At 48.9% G+C, this 21,600-nt stretch overlaps 1 protein-coding gene across 1 annotated transcript in view; it reads right to left on the bottom strand.

Moving 5' to 3' along the window:
• Nucleotides 1–21,600, bottom strand: part of RBM19 (RNA binding motif protein 19) — a 101,972-nt gene that overhangs the window by 18,027 nt on the left and 62,345 nt on the right. The window contains exons 22-23 of the mRNA XM_081892280.1: nucleotides 16,376–16,481; nucleotides 9,969–10,089 (exon numbers count right to left, since the gene is read on the bottom strand). Coding sequence (XP_081748406.1) covers nucleotides 9,969–10,089; nucleotides 16,376–16,481 — 227 coding nt within the window. The remainder of the gene's footprint in view (nucleotides 1–9,968; nucleotides 10,090–16,375; nucleotides 16,482–21,600) is intronic.

Genomic DNA, 21,600 nt, shown 5'->3' with positions numbered 1-21,600 from the left:
CTTTGGTGATCAGCCTTCTTTATGGTCCAGCTCTCACTTCCATACATCACTACTGGGAAATTGTGGCTCATAGCCTTGTCCTCAATGCATTTGTCCATTCCTAAGCCATCCAAGTTGGTGGCCATCACCGCCTCTTGTGGGAGTTAAGTTCCATAGCTTAACTTTGGCTTGGAGTCACTTTTATTCCCTCCCCCTCTTTCTTTTTTGCTTTCTCCTTCTGTGTTGGAAATCCTATTTGGGGACTTCCCTGGCTTTTTTCTGGCCCATGTAGGACCAGTCTGGATAGTAAGCCTTGGTGAAGACTTGATGTTTTCATCCCCAAAAAGTTTTTGATTGAGTTTCCACTGAAATGAGGCTGCATTTTAAAGTTTAAATGTTGTATTTTAATCTTGTTTTTTTAAATCTGTATTTCAATCAATTGTTTTTATATTTGGTGTTAGCTGCCCTGAGCCCGGTCTTGGCTGGGGAGGGCGGGGTATATATATATATATATATATATATATATATATATATATATATATATATATATATATATATATGCATGCAGGTTTTGGTGTCCTCGGGTGTCTTCCCGTGTAAAAGTTGGGGTGTCTAGGCGACGTTTCGACGAGGTCTCACTCGTCATCTTCAGGCTGGTGCTTTCGGCTTCTTGTTACTGGAACAGAGCTCTGTTCCAGTAACAAGAAGCCGAAAGCACCAGCCTGAAGATGACGAGTGAGACCTCGTCGAAACGTCGCCTAGACACCCCAACTTTTACACGGGAAGACACCCGAGGACACCAAAACCTGCATTCCTGTACCCGTGAAAATCTACGAAAGCATATATATATATATATATATATAAAATCATTATTATCATTAACTATCCAGTTAAGCATGAAGAATGCATGAAGAAGTCCTTTTGTTCTATCTGTCCTGATTCTTCCAACATTCAGCTTCATGGGACACCCACGATTTCTAGCATTATGAGAAAAAACTTTACCTACTCTCTCTGTGCCATGCATCAATTTATAAACTTTTCACATGCCTCCTTTTACTTGCCTTGTCTCCAAACTAGAAAGTCCCAAGTGCTCAGGAGCCTAGTTATGTCACCCCTTGCCTGCAGAGCTGGCAGCCTCTCACCCTTTTTCAAACACCCTCCCTTGTGGAGTGTTCCCTCAGCCTCCTCTCACCTCTTCTTGAGAGTCATCTGGGCAGCTGCTGCCCCTGGTCTCTGAGGTGGCCCCTTCCACCCCAAAGAGAGATGCCTCCTCACACTGCCCCACAGGGGCCTGGGAAGCCCTCCCTGGCCAGCCCCAGAGGCACCATTCACCTGCAGAGCTTGTAGCCAGAGCTGCTACAACAAACAGATGTGCAAGCCTTTGAGAGGGAGAGACGCAAGAGGGCATCAGAGGAGGGAGGAAAGGAAAGAGGGACAGAGGCCAGTGTTGCCCATGGCACCCCTGACCATCATTCACAGCACCCCAGGGGGCCATGGCACACAGGTTGAAAACCACTGCTTTATGGCTTAATTTTTTGATTGTTTGCTTTCTTCCTCTCGTTTTGCACTTTTTGCTGTTGTTAACAAATCAATAACTTTAAAAAAAGAAGTTTCTTAACCACTCTTTGTGCAAAGATTTCAGAGGAGGGGTGTGTGTCATTCTGCACAAAGACCCTTTTGCAACAGCTTCATTAATTACACAGCGAAAAATGAAAACAGGGGACTCACCACAAGTTACAAAACTTTCTGGATAACCGTCTATCACCTTCCTATACCCATGATCCGGGATAAGAAATTGTGCTATTTGATTGTTATTTTGCATGCATTGCCTAAACACCGGCTCCTGGGTTACGGTTATTTATCTGCAGGGTGGGTTTGTTTGTTTTTTAGCTGAGTTCCCTTACTTTTTTAAAAATAAAATATTAATTATTTTTTTGGTCTGGGTGTGCTGGAACGGATATATGCCCAATGGCTCAACCAAAAATCCACCTATATCTGTAATCAATAAAGTTGTGGCCGTTGCTACTCCAGATCATTATCTGCTTACGTTTATTAATCACATCTTACATTTATCCACTGCCTGGTGGGTGGCTGCGGCACCGTGACTGGGCCCACAATAAACATACTTCCTTTTTGGTGAGTTTTCCCAGAAAAAGCATTGTTTATCTGTATGGCGTTGCTATATGTTGAAAGAATTTAATAAAAATTGGGAGAGGGGAGAGAAAAGAAACAACACAACAGAACCAGGCTTGGATGAAGCACTTCTGGCAAAATCTGCTCTCATCATTTCAGCGCCTGACATATGAAACAGAGACACCCCCGCCTCCCCACATCCTGGACCCCCACGACCTCCCAAGCTTTCCATTTGCGTCTCGTCCCGCCCCCCTCCGTCCAAGGCGTGCTCGCTTCCCCCCCACCCTCCATCCCAAGCCTCAGCCGGGCCTGAAAATTTCCCCTCCTGTCAGTTTAATTCTTTGATCGATGGGGAAGAGCAGGATGCTTGGCCTCGCGCAGCTGGCCTCCCAAGTTACCCCTGGCAGGAGACCGCCGGCCCTGCTGGTGACGGCTGAGTGAAATGTTTGTGGAGCGCACGGAACACAAGTCAATAGTAATTTAGCGGGATTGGGAGCGGGCACCTCCTCCGCACGAACCGCGGCTCCCGAGAGGGGGGAAGTGTGCACAGGATTATTACTGACTCACTCGGAAATATTTCCAAAACAAGCCTCCGATTAAAGGGGGTGGAGAGGAAGGGCGGGGGGCCACAGGAGCCGGCGGCTGCCGTGCTAGGCACTAAAATGTCTCGCAAACCCATCACGGAGCTCGCAAGCGGAGAGAGAGAAATTCAGGCAGTCACGAAGGAAGCTGGTTGCTCAGCTTGGGAGCAGAAGGAATGGGCGAGGCTCAGGATTTGGAGGAAGCCTTGCTGGGTTCTGGAAGGGATAGCGGTGCTCTTGAGAGGCCTTGCAATCCGGAATATGGACGGTAAGGCTGTCCGGGATCACTAGGTACAACGGCTATGTTCGCCCTCCTGTGTCAGAGGTAAGATGTCTCCCAATACCAGCTACAGTGGTACCTCTGGATGCGAACGGGATCCGTTCTGGAGCCCTGTTCGCTTCATGAGCAGAATGCGACCCGCGTCTGGACGTGCGTGGGTCGTGATTCACTGCTTCTGCACATGCGGGTGACATCATTCTGAGCGTCTGCGCATGCGGCGAAACCAGGAAGTAGCCCGCTCCGTTTTTTTCCGGGTCGCCACGGGACGCAACCTGAAAAGACGTAACCTGAACCGAACGTAACAAGAGGTATGACTGTACAGTGGTACCTCGGGTTAAGTACTTAATTCGTTCTGGAGGTCTGTTCTTAACCTGAAACTGTTCTTAACCTGAAACACCACTTTAGCTAATGGGGTCTCCTGCTGCTGCCGCACCGCCAGAGCACGATTTCTGTTCTCACCCTGAAGCAAAGTTCTTAACCTGAAGCACTATTTCTGGGTTAATGGAGTCTGTAACCTGAAGCGTATGTAACCTAAAGGTACCACTGTACTGGGAATTGCAATTGTGTTGCTCAGGTTCTGAAGCTCACTGGGTGACCACTGCCACCAGCCATTGGCTCTCAGCGCAACCTGCCTCACAGGGTTGTTGTGGTGATTATATGGGGGTGGGGGACCACGTACACCACCTTGAGCTCCTTGGAGAAAAGGTGGGTTATAAATGCAATAAATAAATAGATGAAGAAAGCATGCGTAAGATCAAGGAGACGCAGCAAACTGAGCTCTTGCAATGCCAACGTTCAACAGAAGTCAGGTTACGCCAGTGAGGCCAACGAACGGTACTTGGGGGTGTCACTTTTAGAAAGCTTGGGGGGGACACAAGGTGCTCCAAGGCAAGATTAAGAGACATCGAAGCCAGTGCCTGCAACACAATGAGAAGAACTTGACACCGACTTCAACGACAGACTGGTATGGCTCAGGAGGACTGGTGTGTCTCGTGCGTATAAGGATTTGCCAGTATTTTGTTTAAAGAAAAACGCTTAAGTGGCATACAAAACTCGGTGCATAAAATCAGCAGTGCAAAAATATTGATTGCCACATCATTATAGCAGCGGATAAAACACAAAGCCCCAAACTGCTGAGCACGGGAGCCCAGCGCTTCAGTGACCAGATTCAGCACCTTGGGGGCAGGGGAAAGCCTGGGCAAATAAAAAAGTATTTAAAAGACAATCCAAAGCAAATTAATAGAGGGGGAATCCTGTACGGTGGAACGGAGAGAGCTCCAGAGGCACTGGGAAAGTCAGCCAGGGAAAAGATGTCAAGTTATTACAGGATAACCACATATTCAAATAACACAAGTCGGGATATATATGAACTTCGTTGGAAAGACAGAGGAAAACGGTAATAGCTGATCTGAAGCTGAGGTTTCCAAGGAGGTCCACGGAGGCACAATTCCTCTCTCTTGAGGGTCTACATCCTCTGAGCATCCCCCACCCCATTCACTGCCACCTTCGTCAAAACCCAAAACAAATACAAAGGTGCAAAGTGGATTCCCTGCAAATTAGGGTTCTCGTGATGTGAACAGTTCATGGCTTATCTGCATCAGAGGTGGAGAACCTCAGGTTCTGGCCAACCTTTGGAATGGTACCCAAGCCACACATCCTCCTGAGTCTACACCCCATCACTGTCCCTGCTTTGCACTCTGATGCTTTTAACTGGTTGGAATGACTCCTTGTCCTGTCCTGTGTGAGTGTCTGGAAGAGGTTGGAGGATGGATAGCGCCTAACAGATTGAGGTTGAATCCTGACAAGACAGAAGTACTATTTACGCGGGACAGGGAAAGGGTGGGGGTGGAGGACTCCCTGGTCCTGAATGGGGAAACTGTGCCTTTGAAGGACCAGGTGCGCAGCCTGGGAATCATTTTGGACTCACAGCTGTCCTTGGAGGCGCATGTCAATTCTGTGTCCAGGGCAGCTGTCTACCAGCTCCATCTGGTATGCAGACTGAGACCCTACCTGCCCGCAGACTGTCTCGCCAGAGTGGTGCATGCTCTGGTTATCTCCCGCTTTGACTACTACAATGCACTCTACGTGGGGCTACCTTTGAAGGAGACTCGGAAACTGCAACTAATCCAGAATGCCGCAGCTAGACTGGTGACTGGGAGTGGCCACCGAGACCATATAACACTGGTCCTGAAAGACTTGACTCCCAGTACGTTTCCAAGCACAATTCAAAGTGTTGGTGCTGACTTTTAAGGCCCTAAATGGCCTCGGCCCAGTATACCTGAAGGAGCTTCTGCACCCCCATCGTTCAGCCCGGACACTGAGGTCCAGCTCTGAGGGCCTTCTGGTGGTTCCCTCACTGCGAGAAGTTACAGGGAACCAGGCAGAGGGCCTTCTCGGTAGTGGCGCCCACCCTGTGGAACGCCCTCCCACCAGATGTCAAGGAAATAAACAACTACCTGCCGCTTAGAAGACATCTGAAGGCAGCCCTGTATAGGGAAGTTTTTAATGTTTGATGTTTTATTGTGGTTTTAATATTCTGTTGGGAGCCACCCAGAGTGGCTGGGGAAACCCAGCCAGATGGGCGGGTATAAAAATGATGATAATGATCCTTGAACTGTGATGATGCCTCTTGCGTCCCGGGGTGGAGATGGGTCACGTCTGCTTTTGTCACAGCCACTGCTGGCACGCGGACCCCAGAAGGCCATCTATGAGAAAACACGGCCCTTGGGCTGGGGGCAGGGGCAGAAATCCCTCACTCCAGATAAACCCTGGGGAAAGAGCTCTGGTTCCAGAGACCCTGCCTATGTTTTGCCTGCCCCAGTAAAAGACAATCCTCAGCCTCAAGGAAAGCAGATTGGGGCTGGCTCCCTTTTTGCCCACGGAAGCCAGCCCTTCAGGGACAAGTGGCACGCTGCCAGCTGCAGAGGTCGCAGCGTCCAAGGTGAGTAGATAAGTGCACTGACCTTCTGCATGGAGTGGTCTGCCAGCAACAAAAGGGACCAGCGATGGAAGGAGGGGGGCAGAGAGGAAAGGCAGAGAGGAGCATGTAGCCAAATACTAAAACCCATTTCCTCCGACCCGAGAGAACAGCAAACAAAGATTTTTCGAGCAGATACCTCCGGCACCATTATGCTCTGTCCAACGGGTTTCTAGGTACTGCAGCCGGGAAATGGGGGCTGAAAGCCTCTCTCTGCTGTGGGCCTGCTGTTTGAAATGCCCTCTGGATGAATAGCACACAGCTAGCAGCGTTCGCTCTCTGCCCCCGCTTGCACTTGGCTTTTCTGCCAGCATCTTTCTCTGCCCCCCCCCCCAAAACCCAAACACATCCCCAGTAGCATGTTCCCTCTTTGTTGGCTTGGAGAAGTGAGGGACAGAGACGAGAAATAAAAATAAATAGTAGTCTAGGCTTTGGCAGAGGGGAAAAAGGCGATGCATACAATTAGTTGTTTGCAAATGTGTAAAACCTCATCAGGAAAGGGGGTGACTTGTTTCCTGCCTTTCAAAATTAAAAGCACTGGTTTCAGAAATGCATTTAGCACTCCATAGTCTGTGGGGGTTTGCTTCCGTTGCTCTGTGCATACCTCAAGGCCGGCCCTACCATTGGGGGAACATTAGTGGGGGACATTTGGCCCATCAAATGTTGCTGAACTACAACACCCAACATTGCTGGCCATTGGCCATGCTCAGTAGAGCCGACAGAAATGGCCATTCATACGGAGGGCCAAAGGCTCCCCACTCCTGCATTAGGAAAAGTAAGGTGGCTGCCTCAGGTACGATATGCTGGGGGGTCGGGGTGGGCAGGGAGTGGTGGTGCAGTGTCAGAGAACAGAGCTCTGGGCACCGTGCATGGGTTGGCCTGTCCACCCTAAGCCAGTCTGCTGCCTTCAGGTATGGTGGAGGATGCTGCCCGATCCTAACGACGTTAGGTGTTTGAAAGGATTGTCCAACCTACCTGTCAAAGTCAGCCCATAGGGCTAGCGGGGTGGAAGGAAGATAGCGACTAAGCAGGATTGAGCTCTCTGCCCATCAGCTGATATGCAGGTAGTTCAATCCTGCTTTCTGCAATGTGCAAGTGCGCTAGCGAGTTTGCTGTAGGGAACTTGCTCGTGTACCTGAAACAAACAGAATTGAATTCTACACCCGCCATCTTCTGAACAGGGAGTTCCAGCCTGCTTTCTGCAGGGATTGTGTATGAGATGCGTGGTTTTGGGGGGAAAGGCTTTGTGGGCCATATAGAGAGGCGTGGTGAGCCAAATCTGACCCGCAGGGCAGAGGTTCTCAACCCCTGGCATTGGATAAATTGATTCTGAGTTGACCCCCGTAGGCCTCATCTACACAGGATCCTGATTCTGTTTCAACACCTTCCTTGATCTTGTGTGGATTCTCTCAACCTCAAGTCTGCAGTGGTAGGGTTCCAACGTTTACAACATGTGTGGATCCCATCTTTTCAGCCTGAGGGGCCACATTCCCCTTTGGGCAAACTCCCAAGGACCATGTGTCGGTGGTGGGCGGGGCCAGAGGCAAAAGTGGGCGGAGCAAGAAACACAAAATGTTATCTATGCAGTTTCAGCGCAGGCCCCTCTGCATCCTCCCTCCAGACAAGCAAGGGACTTGACATCAGCTCTTTTCCGAGAAGTGCAAGGTGGGCAGGGGGAGATTGAGCCAAAGGAAGACCATTGATCTACGTCTTATTCCCTGTGCTAGGTTGGGGACAGGGATGAGAGCCTTACACTAATATTTGCCAACCAGTACATTTGCGCCTGTCAATGCTTGTCGATAGCTGCGTCGAACAGCAGTTTCCGTCTCTGGCCCTGTCAATGCTGGGACTCTGATCCAAAGAGACTAATCCACTGCTCCTCAGAGGAGCCTTCTCCCTTTCAGTAGGGTTGCAATCCCCGTCAACAGAGGCAGCACAGCAGAAGCAGCGGCTAACCGGAGGGAGCTATGTGGGGCTTTGTGAATCCAGGTTTCAGGGCCCTCTTTAGGAAGAGAAGGGAGAACTTGATGGTGTAGTGGTCAGAGCATGGTAGGCAAACTAAGGCTCAGGGGCTGGATTCGGCCCAATCGCCTTCTAAATCTGGCTCACAGACAGTCTGGGAATCAGCATGTTTTTACATGAGTAGAATGCGTCCTTTTATTTAAAATGCACCGCTGGGTTATTTGTGGGGGCTGCTTGGTGTTTTTACATGAGTAGAATGTGTCCTTTTATTTAAAATGCATCTCTGGGTTATTTGTGGGGCATAGGAATTCATTCATTATTATTTTTTCAAAATATAGTCCAGCCTTCCACAAGGTCTGAGGGATAGTGGACTGGCCCCCTGCTGAAAAGGTTTGCTTAGCCCTGGGTTGGAGTGTTGGACTGGGATCTGGGAGAGACAAGGGTTCAAATCCCCACTCCGCCAAGAATTTCGTTGGGTATGACCTTGGCCCAGTCACTGCGTCTCTCAGCATAACCTACCTCACAGGGTTGTTGTGGGGATGGGATGAGATGGGGGAGAAGCCTCCTTGAGATTAGGTGATTAGATGGGAGAGTACAACTGCAGCTGTTGGAAGGCAAAATGAGGCCAGTGAATGGGACCCATCTGCTACAAATACAGTCATACCTTGGAAGTCGAACGGAATCCATTCTGGAAGTCCGTTCGACTTCCAAAATGTTCAAAAACCAAATCGCAAGATTCTGGTTGGATGCAGGAAGCTCCTACAGCCAATCAGAAGCCCCGTCCGACGTTTGGCTTCCAAAAGAACGTTCGCAAACTGGAACAATCACTTCCGGGTTTGCGGCATTCGGGAGCCAAAATGTCCGAGTTCCAGGGCGTTCAGGATCAAAGGTACGACTGTATTAGAAGCCGGACACAGGAATGCAGGAGGCTGCCTTATACTGAATCAGGCCATCAGCCCATCTTGGTCAACGGCCCACACTGACTAGCAGCAACTTTCCGGGGTTATACTGAGTCATACCCTTGGTCCATCTAGCTCACTATAGTCTGCACTGACCGGCAGTAGCTCTGCCTGTCTGGTTTCAGGGGTCACTCCTGAAATGAAGATGTTGGGGATTGAACCTAGGACCACCAAGCTGCAGCCATCCCCCCCCCCCCAATATCCACGTGCACAACCTAATTTGAGCTATGGCAAAAGGGCAATAGGGTCGGGGCAAAGCTTGAACAAGTTGAGAGAAGAGCCATTCCTTATGAAGAACAGTCGAGGGAGCTGGGTATGTTTAGCCTGGAGAAGAGAAGACTAATAGGTGATATGATAAGCAGCTTTCAAATATCTGAAGGTCTATCCCTTGGGAGATGCAGCAAGCTTGTTTTCTGCTGCTCCAGGAGGTAGAGCCCAAATCAAGTTACAAGAAAGGCAATTTCGACGATACACTGAGGAGGAGTGTCTGACAGTAAGAACTGTTCAACAGTGGGACAGGCAGCCTCAGAAGGTGGTAGGACTCTCTATCATTGGAGGTTTTCAAACTGAGGTTGGGTGGCCTTCTGCCAGGGATTCCTTAGCTGTCATCCCTGCATTGCAGAGGGGTGGACCAGATGACCCCAAGGGTTTCCTTCCAATTCTACAATTCTGTGATTTCATTATTCTAGGTGCAACAATCTACAGTGGTACCTCGGGTTACAGACGCTTCAGGTTACATACACTTCAGGTTACAGACGCTTCAGGTTACAGACCAGAAATAGTACCTCGGGTTAAGAACTTTGCTTCAGGATGAGAACAGAAATCGTGCTCTGGTGGCGCAGCAGCAGCAGGAGGCCCCATTAGCTAAAGTGGTGCTTCAGGTTAAGAACAGTTTCAGGTTTAGAAAGAACCTCCGGAACAAATTAAGTTCTTAACCTGAGGTACCACTGTATTGCCACAGCTCGGCCCTGACAGACAATGGCTTGCATGTTACAAAAAAAGCAGTATACAAATTCCACTAAATAATAATAATAGTAATCAGTGGAAACAAAATCAACAGAAATGACAACTGAAATAGTACATATGTGCTACAGTACCGTGAAAATGCTCTGCCGTTTTCCGCCTCAGGGCCTCCACTGTTTCCTCCGAGTCAGCCCATTCCAAGACCAGCCTCCTGCCGTACAAATGAGTGCTGTGGCAGAGGGCGTTGAAGGCTCTCTGTGGAAAAAGAAAGCAGGAAGGACGCTGTTCAGGTGGTTTTAAAGAAAAGTTGTCACCACTGCACCTCTCTCGTTCTGTCCTCCCCACAAATGTAGAGGTCGATGGAGCCCCGGTGTGCACCGAGTTTCCTTGGTAGGGGAACCGAATTGGTTCGGCTGGGCTTCCTGGGAAAGGAGCGTTTTCGAAGAAACAAGATCCATCACAAACTGAGCCATGTGAAAGATAAAGGGGGTGCATTTTTTCCTAAAAAGGCATTTTCTGATAGCACCTTCCCCCAAAAGTGTATGTACATGGTTGAAAGATAAGGAGTGAGGCTGGAAAGCTAGTTGCTCAACGCACAATATAAAGCTTGCTGCTTGAGACACAAGGGAAAGCTAGCTGCTCAAGTTGAACAGAAAGCCACCCACTGCCAATACAATAGATGTCTGCATTGATGTCTGAGCTAAATATCTGCATTGAGTGACAGTGGCTCTCTGGGGTTTCAGACAGGGGTCTCTCCCAGCTCTAGCTGGCAATGCCCTGGACTGAACCTGGGACCTTCTGCATGCAAAGTAGATGTTCTAAACCAGGCATAGGCAAACTCGGCCCTCCAGATGTTTTGGGACTACAACTCCCATCATCCCTAGCTAACAGGACCAGTGGTCAGGGATGATGTGAGTTGTAGTCCCAAAACATCTGGAGGGCCGAGTTTGCCTCTGCCTGTTCTAACCACTGAGCTATGGCCCTCTCACTAGGATACACCTCATCCTGGTGGGCAACATAAGGAAGTGCCTTGGACCACCCAACTTAGTACTGTCTGCACTGACTGGCAGAAGCTCTCCAGTGTTTCAGACTGGGGACATTCCCGGCCCTACCTGGAGATGCCACCTGGGACTTCTGGAACCCAAGGCAGGTGCTCTACCACTGAGCTACGCCCCTGGTCCTTCCCTTGGGCAGAGAGGACTCCTGCTTTTCTGCCGGAAGTTCTCCCGAGCCCAAGGGTGGAAGAGTCTTTGATGGGAGAGCTGCCACTGGAACATCCATCTCAGAGGCGACCAGGCCTCACATCATGTCATCAGGAAGATGGTGGAGTTTATCACAGAAGTGATGGGGTGATTTGGGTCATTTCTTGCAGACAACATAGGTGTAGGTGGGCAGAAAAGGAGCTAGCTTGGGCTCGAAGGAAGAGGCCTTTCCTGGAAATGGGAACTGTAGAGAAGGCCTTCCCTGGGCATTGGAAAGGGTGCCTTTCCTTGGCACTAGCTGTGTCCTCTTCCGGAGAATGGGAATACTTTTTTATTTATTTGCTTAAGGTTACCTTCTCCTGCGGTTGACATTCCTTGGAATGCCGCAAGCTTACGGTTGTTTTTATTTGCTGCTGCTGCTGTTGTGTGCGTGTTTCTAAATGCCTATTTTCACACCGAAATGTTACCCAATTAGCAGCGCAATGTGTTGGCTTAAATAAACACCGCTGTGGGGTGGAGGGAGAGGAGAGGAGAGGAGAGGAGAGGAGGAGCCAGCTGCAGGGAGTTGCAATAGCTGTTTATGTTGGCAGAAACCGTCGTCGTCCCCGCCCTGGCAAGCAACTGTGGCTCTAATTGTAGGCTCTCGTCTACTAATTTGTACTTTTTAATTTCACACTTCCCAGCGTCGCGTGCGAGAGGGAGAGCACGCAAGGTTGCGTTGCGCAAACCTGCATGCACATGAAGCCTCGACAGCTGGGCGCCACCAGATTCTTGAGGTCTCACCCAAGCGGAGTGTCATGTCAGTTCCAAAGCCCTACCAGTTTCCATTCAGCTTTTCACAGCCCTAAGGACAGGTGGTAGGAATGCTCTCAGAACCATATTGCACCAGTGGTGGTGTAATGGTTAGCATGTTGGACTAGGACCTGCGGGAGCAGGGTTCAAATTCCCACTCAGCCACGAAGCTCACTGGGTGAACTAATAATATGTGCGACTCCATATTTAGCGAGAGCGAGAGCTAAACGGAGCTTCGTGATGCCTCTGAATTTCTATCCCGACAGACATCTGGGAAATGATACATGATGAATTTAAAAAAGATGTTTAAAATAGCCAAGAAGCCTGAAGCATTTCTTCTGGGGATTATAGGGGCAGAGATTCCAAAAGCTGTTTAGGTACGCTTCTACCATAGCCAGAATTCTGTATGTGCAGAAGTGGAAGGAAGTCTCAATGAAAGAAGAATGGATTTTAAAGTTAATGAACTGGGCGGAGATGGCGAAGTTGACAGCAAAAATAAGAGACCAAGAGAATGAGAACTTTGTCGAAGAGTGGAGGTTCTTTTCAGACTACAGTGGTACCTCGGGTTACAGACGCTTCAGGTTACAGACTCCACTAACCCAGAAATAGTACCTCGGGTTAAAAACTTTGCTTCAGGATGAGAACAGAAATCGTGCTCTGGTGGCGCGGCGGCAGCAGGAGGCCCCATTGGGTAAAGTGGTGCTTCAGATTAAGAACAGTTTCAGGTTAAGAACGGACCTCCAGAAGGAATTAAATTCTTAACCCGAGGTACCACTGTATTTGAGAAAAGAACTACAGAAATGAAATGAAATTGCGAGTGGGATATTTGAATAATGGGCAAGGAAAGGAGAATAAATAAATGATTTTAATACAAGCTATAATACAATAGAAAATAAATGGCCGTTGTAGCAGCAGATAAAGGAATGCAACAGGAACATCACAGAGCATAGCTGTCAACCTTTTTTTGCCGTATTCGGAATAAGAAAATTTCCCTTTTGAAAAGGGAAACGTTGACAGATATGTTGCAGAGGGGGAAGCCAAAATGTAAGAAATTATTATATTGGAAGGGAATTAAATAATGTCAAACTTTGTGTAAACCCCCCCTAAATAAATCATTATTAAAAAATGAATTTCCATTCCGGGGGGGGGGTTGTATCGGGTGTCAATTTACATGCAGTGCCCAGCTTTAAATATCTGGCTTACTGTTGGTGCTGCACATGTTTTATTTTGTAAAATGCAATATACAAAGCATCCATAAACATGAGTGTACAAGCAAATCTCCACCTGTCAGCCTGTTCAGTCTGTAAGGTAAAGGTAAAGGGAGCAGCGCACGGAAACGCCGTTTACCTTCCTGCCCGAGCGGTACCTATTTATCTACTTGCACTTTTGACATGCTTTCAAACTGCTAGGTTGGCAGGAGCAGGGACCGAACAATGGGAGTTTACCCCATTGCGGGGATTCGAACCGCCAACCTTCTGATCGGCAAGTCCTAGTCTCTGTGGTTTAACCCACAGCACCACCCTCTGTCTGTATTCTGTCTGAATTGGGGCTTAAATCCCACACACCTTGGGAGTCTTGTTGGCATGACTGTACATGTAGCTCACAGATGCAAGGAGGGAGGGAGGGAGGCAACTGTCTGGGTTCCAGAGCTGCCATAGATCAAGGAAGCAGGCCGCCCGAGTTCACCTCCCAGGGGGACAACAGCTCACCAGATCTAAATGCTCTTAATTTGGGGGATAGGGCCACTCTGCCTCTCAGCTCCCAGTTGCCCTATTAAATGCTCGGCCCAAAGAGCCTGGAGGCAAAGACCATTAGCAGGACACAAAAGGCAGACAACATTAGGCTGTTGATAGATTTCCCATTCTTCCTAAAAAACAAAGGCTCATCAGCGCTCAGGTGGAGGACGTTCCCTGCAGTGCCAGCTGAGCTCCTCCTGCTGCTGCTGGTGCGAGAGGTCTGTGCCTCACTCCTAAATGGGTGGTTTCTTGGTCCTTCGGAGCAGCTGAATTTTTAATACTGCCAGCGCCAGGCCTCCGCTCTGGGCAGCCACACAGACTAGGGCCGGGGAAAAGAGGAACGCTTTGCAATGATGATGCCGAAACAGATCCCATATTGATATCTCTTCCTGGGGTAGCCAAAGCAGTGCCCTCCAGATGTTTTAGATCAGGCCCGTCCAACTCCCAAGAGAATGAGATCTACTCCCTGTATAAAAAAAAACTGGCAGTGTTCTACCCATTGTCAATGAGGATTGACCAGAGTTGCTGAGCTGTTTGGGTTGTTGTTCAGAGTTGTTGAGCTTCTTTTGGGGAGGATTAAAAAGAGTTGCAGGACGTGGGTGGTGTTGTGGGTTAAACCACAGAGCCTAGGGCTTGCCCATCAGAAGGTCGGCGGTTTGAATACCCGCAACGGGGTGAGCTCCCATTGTTCGGTCCCTTCTCCTGCCAACCTAGCAGTTTGAAAGCACGTCAAAGTGCAAGTAGATAAATAGGTACCGCTCCGGCAGGAAGGTAAACGGCGTTTCCGTGCGCTGCTCTGGTTCGCCAGAAGTGGCTTAGTCATGCTGGCCACATGACCTTCCCTCCGGAGCGGTACCTATAGATCTACTTGCACTGACATGCTTTTGAACTGCTAGGTTGGCAGGAGCAGGGAACAAGCAACAGGAGCTCACCCCCTTGCAGGGATTCGAACCACCAACCTTCCGATTGGCAAGCCCTAGGCTCTGTGGTTTAACCCACAGTGCCACATATTAGGACGATAATATTACAGTCATACCTCGGAAATCAAACAGAATCCGTTCCGGAAGTCCATTTGACTTCCGAAACATTCGACTCCCAAAGCACAGCTTCTGATTGGCTGCAAGAAGCTCCTGGAGCCAATCGGGAAGCCACGGAAGTCCCGCCAGACGTTCAGCTTCCAAAAGAACATTCGAAAACCTGAACACTCACTTCCGGTTTTAGATCATTCGGGAGCCGGAACGTTAGACTCCCAAGGTGTTTGGGAACAGAGGTATGACTGTATTCATATTTCTATATAACAATGTATAGAAATGTAACTGATTCTGTTTGGTGTATTATACTATATCTTTCTTTCTTAATTTTTTTTAAACTTCTCTTCTCTTATTTATTTTTATTTCATCACTTTATTCTCTATAACTTAAAACCTTTTAATAAAATATTAATTTCTTTTTTTAAAAAAAAAAGAGGCAAGGGGGCAGCAGGGGGAGCCTAGAGGTGAAAATGACTATCAGACTTTTAAAAGGCGGGTATCGCTGGCTCATGTTCATCTGTTTTGTTGAATTAATTAAACTGAGTATTTTTTATTGGATTCTGAATAGATGTGTAAATAATTGTTCCTGTTTTGAATGTTTACTCTACCTTCCTTAGAGGCTCTTGCAAACCACTCTTCCAAATAATGCTTTTTATAGGGTAGGGAATTCTGGGGGTGAGTTTATAGAGCCAAGGAGGCAGTGGCCTAAAAAGATCGTTTGGGAGGTACTGATCCAGAAGGCACCAAATTGGCTATCCTGGTGTTATAGGGTTAAGAATGTATGTACAGAAGACGACCATGCTGGCTACCAGGCCAATGGCCCATCAAGTCCAGCATCCTGTTCTCAAAGCAGCCAACCAGATCACAGGGAGTCATCAAACTTTTTCAGCAGGGGGCCGGTCCACTCCACTGTCCCTCAGACCTTGTGGGGGGCCGGACTATTTTTTTTTGGGGGGAAGGGGAATGATGAAAGAGCACCACGAGCCCTGGTGGCTGCTTACCTGTTTACCTGCTTACCCGCAGGTTTACTTGCTTACCCGCAGCAGTGGGACAATGAGTGGTGCACAAAAGGGCTCCGCAGAGGGGCTGCTTATAATGCAGCTGCTTGAGTGCTGCTGCTGCTGGCACCAATAAAGCCCAGCCCCCTTCCTCCTCTAGGCAGGGCGGGGAGAAGCCAGGAGGAGGGAGGGAGGAGGCACCGCCAGCGCCGCCGTGTGAGGCAGAGGGAGGCAGAGGGAAAGAACACGCGCGCTGGTGATCCACACGGTGATTCCTGGACTGTCCGCAGACCGGATCCAGAAGGCAATTGGGCCTCATCTGGCCCACGAACCTTAGTTTGCCGACTCATGAGATACCCCGACGGGATGCCCCAAAGGAGCACCTGTGTGCAGGAGAACCTCTCCCCGCTTTTGACTCCCAGCACCGGTACTCAGAGGCATGCTGCCTCCATCAATGGAGAGAGAACAAAGGCATCATGGCTAGCCACTGATAGTCTGATCCTCTGTAACAAACTGCTTATAGAAATTAATTCACTCTGATTCGTTGGGAGGTGGATGAGGCGACCCTGGCTTTCGGCCTGATTTGTTTGCAGGGGAGGTTAGGCGATGCTGCGCCGAAACAAGTGTGACCCCCACACTTTCTAGGGAATTTCCCCGTTACCTTCCTTAATTGTCACGCAAGAGCGCCATATCGGCTTTAAATGCACAGGTAGGATTTGCCGGCACACGACTGAATCTCACCCCAAGATCAGCCACAGACCCGAAGCGCCTCTCATTGCTCACCTTAGCGTCCTGCTTTGTGAGGAAGTCCACAAAACCGAAACCACGGTGCTTTCCTGTTCCAGCTATTTTCTTCGGCAGGCGAACGGTTTTCAGTTCTCCAAAGGTACTAAAGGCAGGGGATTGGGGAGCAAGGGAGAGAACAAGAGCAAGAAATAAATCAAAAGCAATAAATAATCAAGGGCATAAAGGGGGGGGGGGTTTACCTCCCTTTCAACACATGCTCACAGGCAGCGTTAGAAACTCAAGATATATAATCTAATCGCCAAATAGCACCTTAAACCTAGGTGTCCAGGAGCCTTTTTTTGTTGTTATTTTCATTTCTATACCGCTTCGTATTTCAAAGAACAAATCTCAAAGCAGTTTACAACACACTGAAACATCAAATAAAACCATCCAGAACGAAACAAATTCAAGCTTGAAGGAAAGTATTTCAGATCCTTCTCTAAGTGACGTTTTGCTTTCTGCAGTCGCTGCCGTCCTGGCATCCAGAGATTCCCATGAAACATTAGGAAGGACTTTCTAATGGTAAGAGTGGTTAGACAGCGGAACTGACTTCCTCGGAAGGTGGGGGTCTCTCCTTCACTGGGGGTTTCTAAACATGGATTGGATGGCCGTCTGTATGTGATTCCTTGGCTGTTATTCCTTCATCGTAGGTAGTTTGACTCGTAGACTCCTGAGGTCACTTCCAGCTCTACAATTCTATGATTCTAATGAAGGGGTCAGCAACCTTTTTTGGCCATGGGCTGGTCCACCGTCCCTCAGACCATGTGGTGGGCTGGATTATATTTTGAAAAAAAATATGAACCAATTCCTATGCCCCACAAATAACCCAGAGATGCATTTTAAATAAAAGGACACATTCTACTCATGTAAAAACACACTGATTCCTGGACCAGCCACACGCTGGATTTAGAAGGTGATTGGGCTGGATTCAGCCCTGGGCCTTAGGTTTCAAACCCCTGCATGGACAACCCACCTATCTGCTTGAGCAAGTGCCTTCCTTACAGTGGACAAAGAATGTTGGATATGTGACCCACAGAATGAAAAAATACACCCCCCCCAGCCCCACATTGTAGGGAAGTGAGTTCTTTCTTTGTAGACCTATAAAGCCCTATCTCAAGCTTTTTTTAATCCACGGCCCCCTTGACCATCTACATTCTTTCTATGACACCCCTATGGGGCTCAGGAGCCCAGTTATGTTGCCCTTGCCTGCAGAGCTGGCAGCATCTGGCCTGTTTTCGAACACCCTCCCTTGTGGAGCGTTCCCTCAGCCTCCTCTCTTCTCCCCTCTCCTTGGGAGTCCTCTGGGCAGCTGCTGCTGCCGCCCCTGGTCTCTGAGGTGCCCCCTTCTGCCCCAAAGAGAGGTGCCTCCTCATATTGCCCCACAGGGGCCTTGGAAGAGGATGCTCCTAGCTTTAGTGGCCCAACGGAGACTGGCCAAAGGTGAACATGTGGCCAACACCTTACATTGGAAGGCAGCAGTGGCAGGAACGGGCGCTGCTGGGCCTGCATGGTGGAAAGGCTCTCCTTCAGCACCGGGCACTTAGCTCCCAGGCAGGCCTTGCACACAGCAAGCACAAGAAATGCCAGTGCCCGGCCTCCCACTTGCCCGTCCATTCCCAACAGCAAAGACTGGTGGACTGACTGGGCTCCCTCACCCGCTTGTTTGCTAACTCTGATGCTGCCTCAGCTCCTGGCAACCAGCACCCCCTGGCCATCCCCAGACGCACCTTTCCCCTGCGGAGCTTGTAGCCAGGGCTGCTGCAACAAACAGCTGTGCAAGCCTTTGGGAGGCAGAGACTTGAGAGGGCATCAGAGGAGGGAGGGAAGGAAAGAGAGACAGAGGCCGGTGTTGCCCAAGGCACCCCTGACCATCATTCACAACACCCCAGGGTGCCACAGCACACTGTTTGAAAACCCTTGCCCTATACCGTTTGGGCCCAAAACTATTGTTTTCAACTGGTTTGAGTCCCAACTTGGGAGAAAGGCAAGGTATAAATGCATAAATAGAGCCCAATGAATTATATACGCCTCGCTTTACGATCCAGTGTGTGCATGTGGTACCAGGGTGGGGGCACCTGTCCCATAGATTTTAACTGCCCCCCTGCTCCACCTTGAAATTCCACTGTGATGTTTTCCCCCCACTGCCAAGAACTAGTCGCTTCTTCGCCAGGTCTGCTTATCAACACCTATGCACAAATTGAGAACAATGAATATTTAATGCATGGGCTCCAGAATAAGGAAGGAGGGGGGGATATTTTTCTCCAGCAATCTCCACGCTAGCGGGGCGGGGTTGGGGGGGCGGCAGTTGGCTGGGCCAGTGCACCGGCTGGGAATAAACGCGGTAAAGTGCCGTAAACGCTCTCGTGAAATGATAGAAGCTAAATCCGGGGAGTTAACCTGCTGCACTGCCAGCATGACCAGGCATCCATCTGCCGAATTTCCTCGGGATGCGCCGTGTGTAAGTAGGGCATTATGAAGCCTCAAAATGAATCTGCACGTCTCCCTCCTCCTCCGAGCCTCCCCCCTCTCCCTGCCTCCCTCCCTCTTTTTCTTTGAAAGCAGCATTAACGAAAACACAAAACAAACTAAAACAAGGGAGAGGCGGCAGCGGCCTCGGAGAATCAGCAGCGCTGTCGGGAGGCTAAAGCAGCGGGAACCTTGCGCGTAATCTTCCAGGAGTCAGGGAAGGAAGGAAGTAAACAAGAAGCCGAGGGCCTTTGTTGTTAAGCAGGTCATTGTTGGCTGCAAAGTTGAGACTCCTACAACACCCCTTCGGGCGTTCTGCCGGCATGGAAGGACAGCGCATGATTGACTTCGGAGCCCTTGATAGATCTCTCACCCGCAGTTTCGTATGATCTGCCTCTGAAGCCATCTTCGAGTGTGGCAGCACCGACCCGTTGGAACTCCCCGCCTCTTGACACTTGGCATACACTCCTTTTTGGCACCCGTTTAAAACATTTGTCTTACCAGTCTACCAGTCACGGATAATGTTTACATATGTTTTAATCTCTCTCTCTCTAGCTTATGGATTATTTTCATTATCCTTTGAATGTTTTTTATGTACTGTGATACCTCGGGTTAAGAACTTAATTTGTTCCGGAGGTCCGTTCTTAACCTGAAGCACCACTTTAGCTAATGGAGCCTCCCGCTGCCGCACGATTTCTGTTCTCATCCTGAAGCAAAGTTCTTAACCCGAGGTACTATTTCTGGGTTAACGGAGTCTGTAACGTGAAGCGTCTGTAACCTGAAATGTCTGTAACCCGAGGTACCACTGTATCTGTATTTAACTGTTTTTTACTGATAACGGGCAGTACAGTATACAGTGGAACTTTGGAAGCCGAACGCCTTGGAACTTGAATGTTTCGGCTCCCTAGCGATCGAAAACCGGAAGTGATTTTCAGAAGCCGAATGTCTGGCGTGGCTTCCGATTAGTTACAGGACACTCCTACAGCCAATCGGAAGCCGCGCCTTGGTTTTCAAACTGTTTCGGGAGTCGAACGGACTCCCAGAATGGATTAAATTTGAAAGTGAAGGTATAACTAGTGCTTAAGCATTTATGACTAGGACCTGGGAGACCAGGGTTCAAATCTGTACTCTGCCCATGAAGCTCATCGGGTGACCTTGGGCCATTCACTGTCTCTCAGCCTAATCTACTCCCTCACAGGGCTGTTGTGGAGAATAACTGATGAGGGAGCGAGGAGGACCATGTATGCCACCTGGCTCAGTTGGTTAGAGCTTGGTTCCGATAACACCGAGGTTGCAGGCTTGATTCCCATATGGGGCAGATGCATTCCTGCATTGCAGGGGGTTGGACTAGATGATCCTCGGGGTCCCTTCCAACTCTACCATTCTATAATTCACGAAATAAATAAGTAAAATAAAAATAAAATTTAACACCTTTTTTTAATGGCTTTGAGGTTTTAATACAACAAAGCAGTATATAAATTTTGTTAAATAAGTAACACAGAAACAAATACATTTAAGCTGGCAGTCATCACCCCATCTTGGGGCGGTGAGTTCCAAAAGCTAATTCTGCATCATATAAAGAACCGATTCCCTTTTTCTGCCCCGTATCAAGGGCTCCTAAGTCACTCGTGGAGGATGTGAAATGACCCCACATATGCAGTGATGCAGAAGCAAAGCTTCTTCATACGTCAGCTAAATATTATGGAGGAGAGTATAGATGCTGTGAGCCACAATGGAGGGCGTAGCCAGCACTGCTTTCTGCGGTCTCCCACCCCTACTTACAAGGAAGGGCTGTTGTTTCTTGTCTGAACCACTCTACAATGAAGCTGGTGAGGTTAAGAACCTGGAGCCAAACGCTGACTGCTCTCGCTAAACTTTGCCTGCAGAGAAAGGACCTGGGGTCCCTTAGACCCTTAGGCAAGGAGCTGCATTTGGGGGACCCCCCCCCAAAAAAATCCACTTTACTGCATGCCTTTGTGCTACAGTGTGAGAATGACAGGAAGCTTCTCCTGCCTTTGATCTCACAGAGACAGCGGCAGAGCATCGCCGCAAGCATATATGTCATACATCCCACAGTCTGACAGATTATTTTGGTGTGCGCACAAACACACGGGTCTGCACCCCCAGTGGGGACCAGTTTTGCCAACCCCTAGGCACGCCACTGTTTGTCTGAATCAAGCCCTTTCGGATCTCATCCAAGAATGTAGCCACGCTAATCTCTAGTAGCAAAACAGAGAGGCCTCATCCTGACGTGCTGTCAATTCTCCTCTGCCGCAGCCACAAGATTGTAAGCTTTCACTTCCGACTTGAAGTAACTGGGTTTTGGTGACATCCGAACCCAGATGTAAACTGTGGTCAGCATTAAACTTATGATTTAGGTTAGTGAAACAAAGACAACTTCTAAACGATGGTTAACAACCCTGGCTTGTTTCTTCCCGGGGTCCACAGAAGGGATTTAATGGGCACATGGCAGAATTTGTTTTATTTTACTCCATCCTAGGTTTTGGGGGTGGCAAAAAAAATACAAAGGGAAGATAGTGCTATAAAACTATGCCCAAATTGTCTTCACCTGAGAAGGGAGTACACCGGTAAGACTATAAACTCTCAAAAGGAGTACACAAGTCCTGTAAGTTTGAGCAACATTGCTCTAAATCATAGTTATAAAACTAACCTTGGGTTGGGTTAGTTAAAAAGCAGCATCCTCTTGCCCAAAATTCTACTCTTCTAGATGCAAGGGATTTTTCCTTCTTTCCTTG

The sequence above is a fragment of the Podarcis melisellensis genome (genome assembly GCF_964234715.1).
Source record: "Podarcis melisellensis genome assembly, chromosome: 16".
Classification (NCBI taxonomy): Eukaryota; Metazoa; Chordata; class Lepidosauria; order Squamata; family Lacertidae; genus Podarcis; species Podarcis melisellensis.
This window is presented reverse-complemented; position numbering and strand designations above follow the sequence as displayed.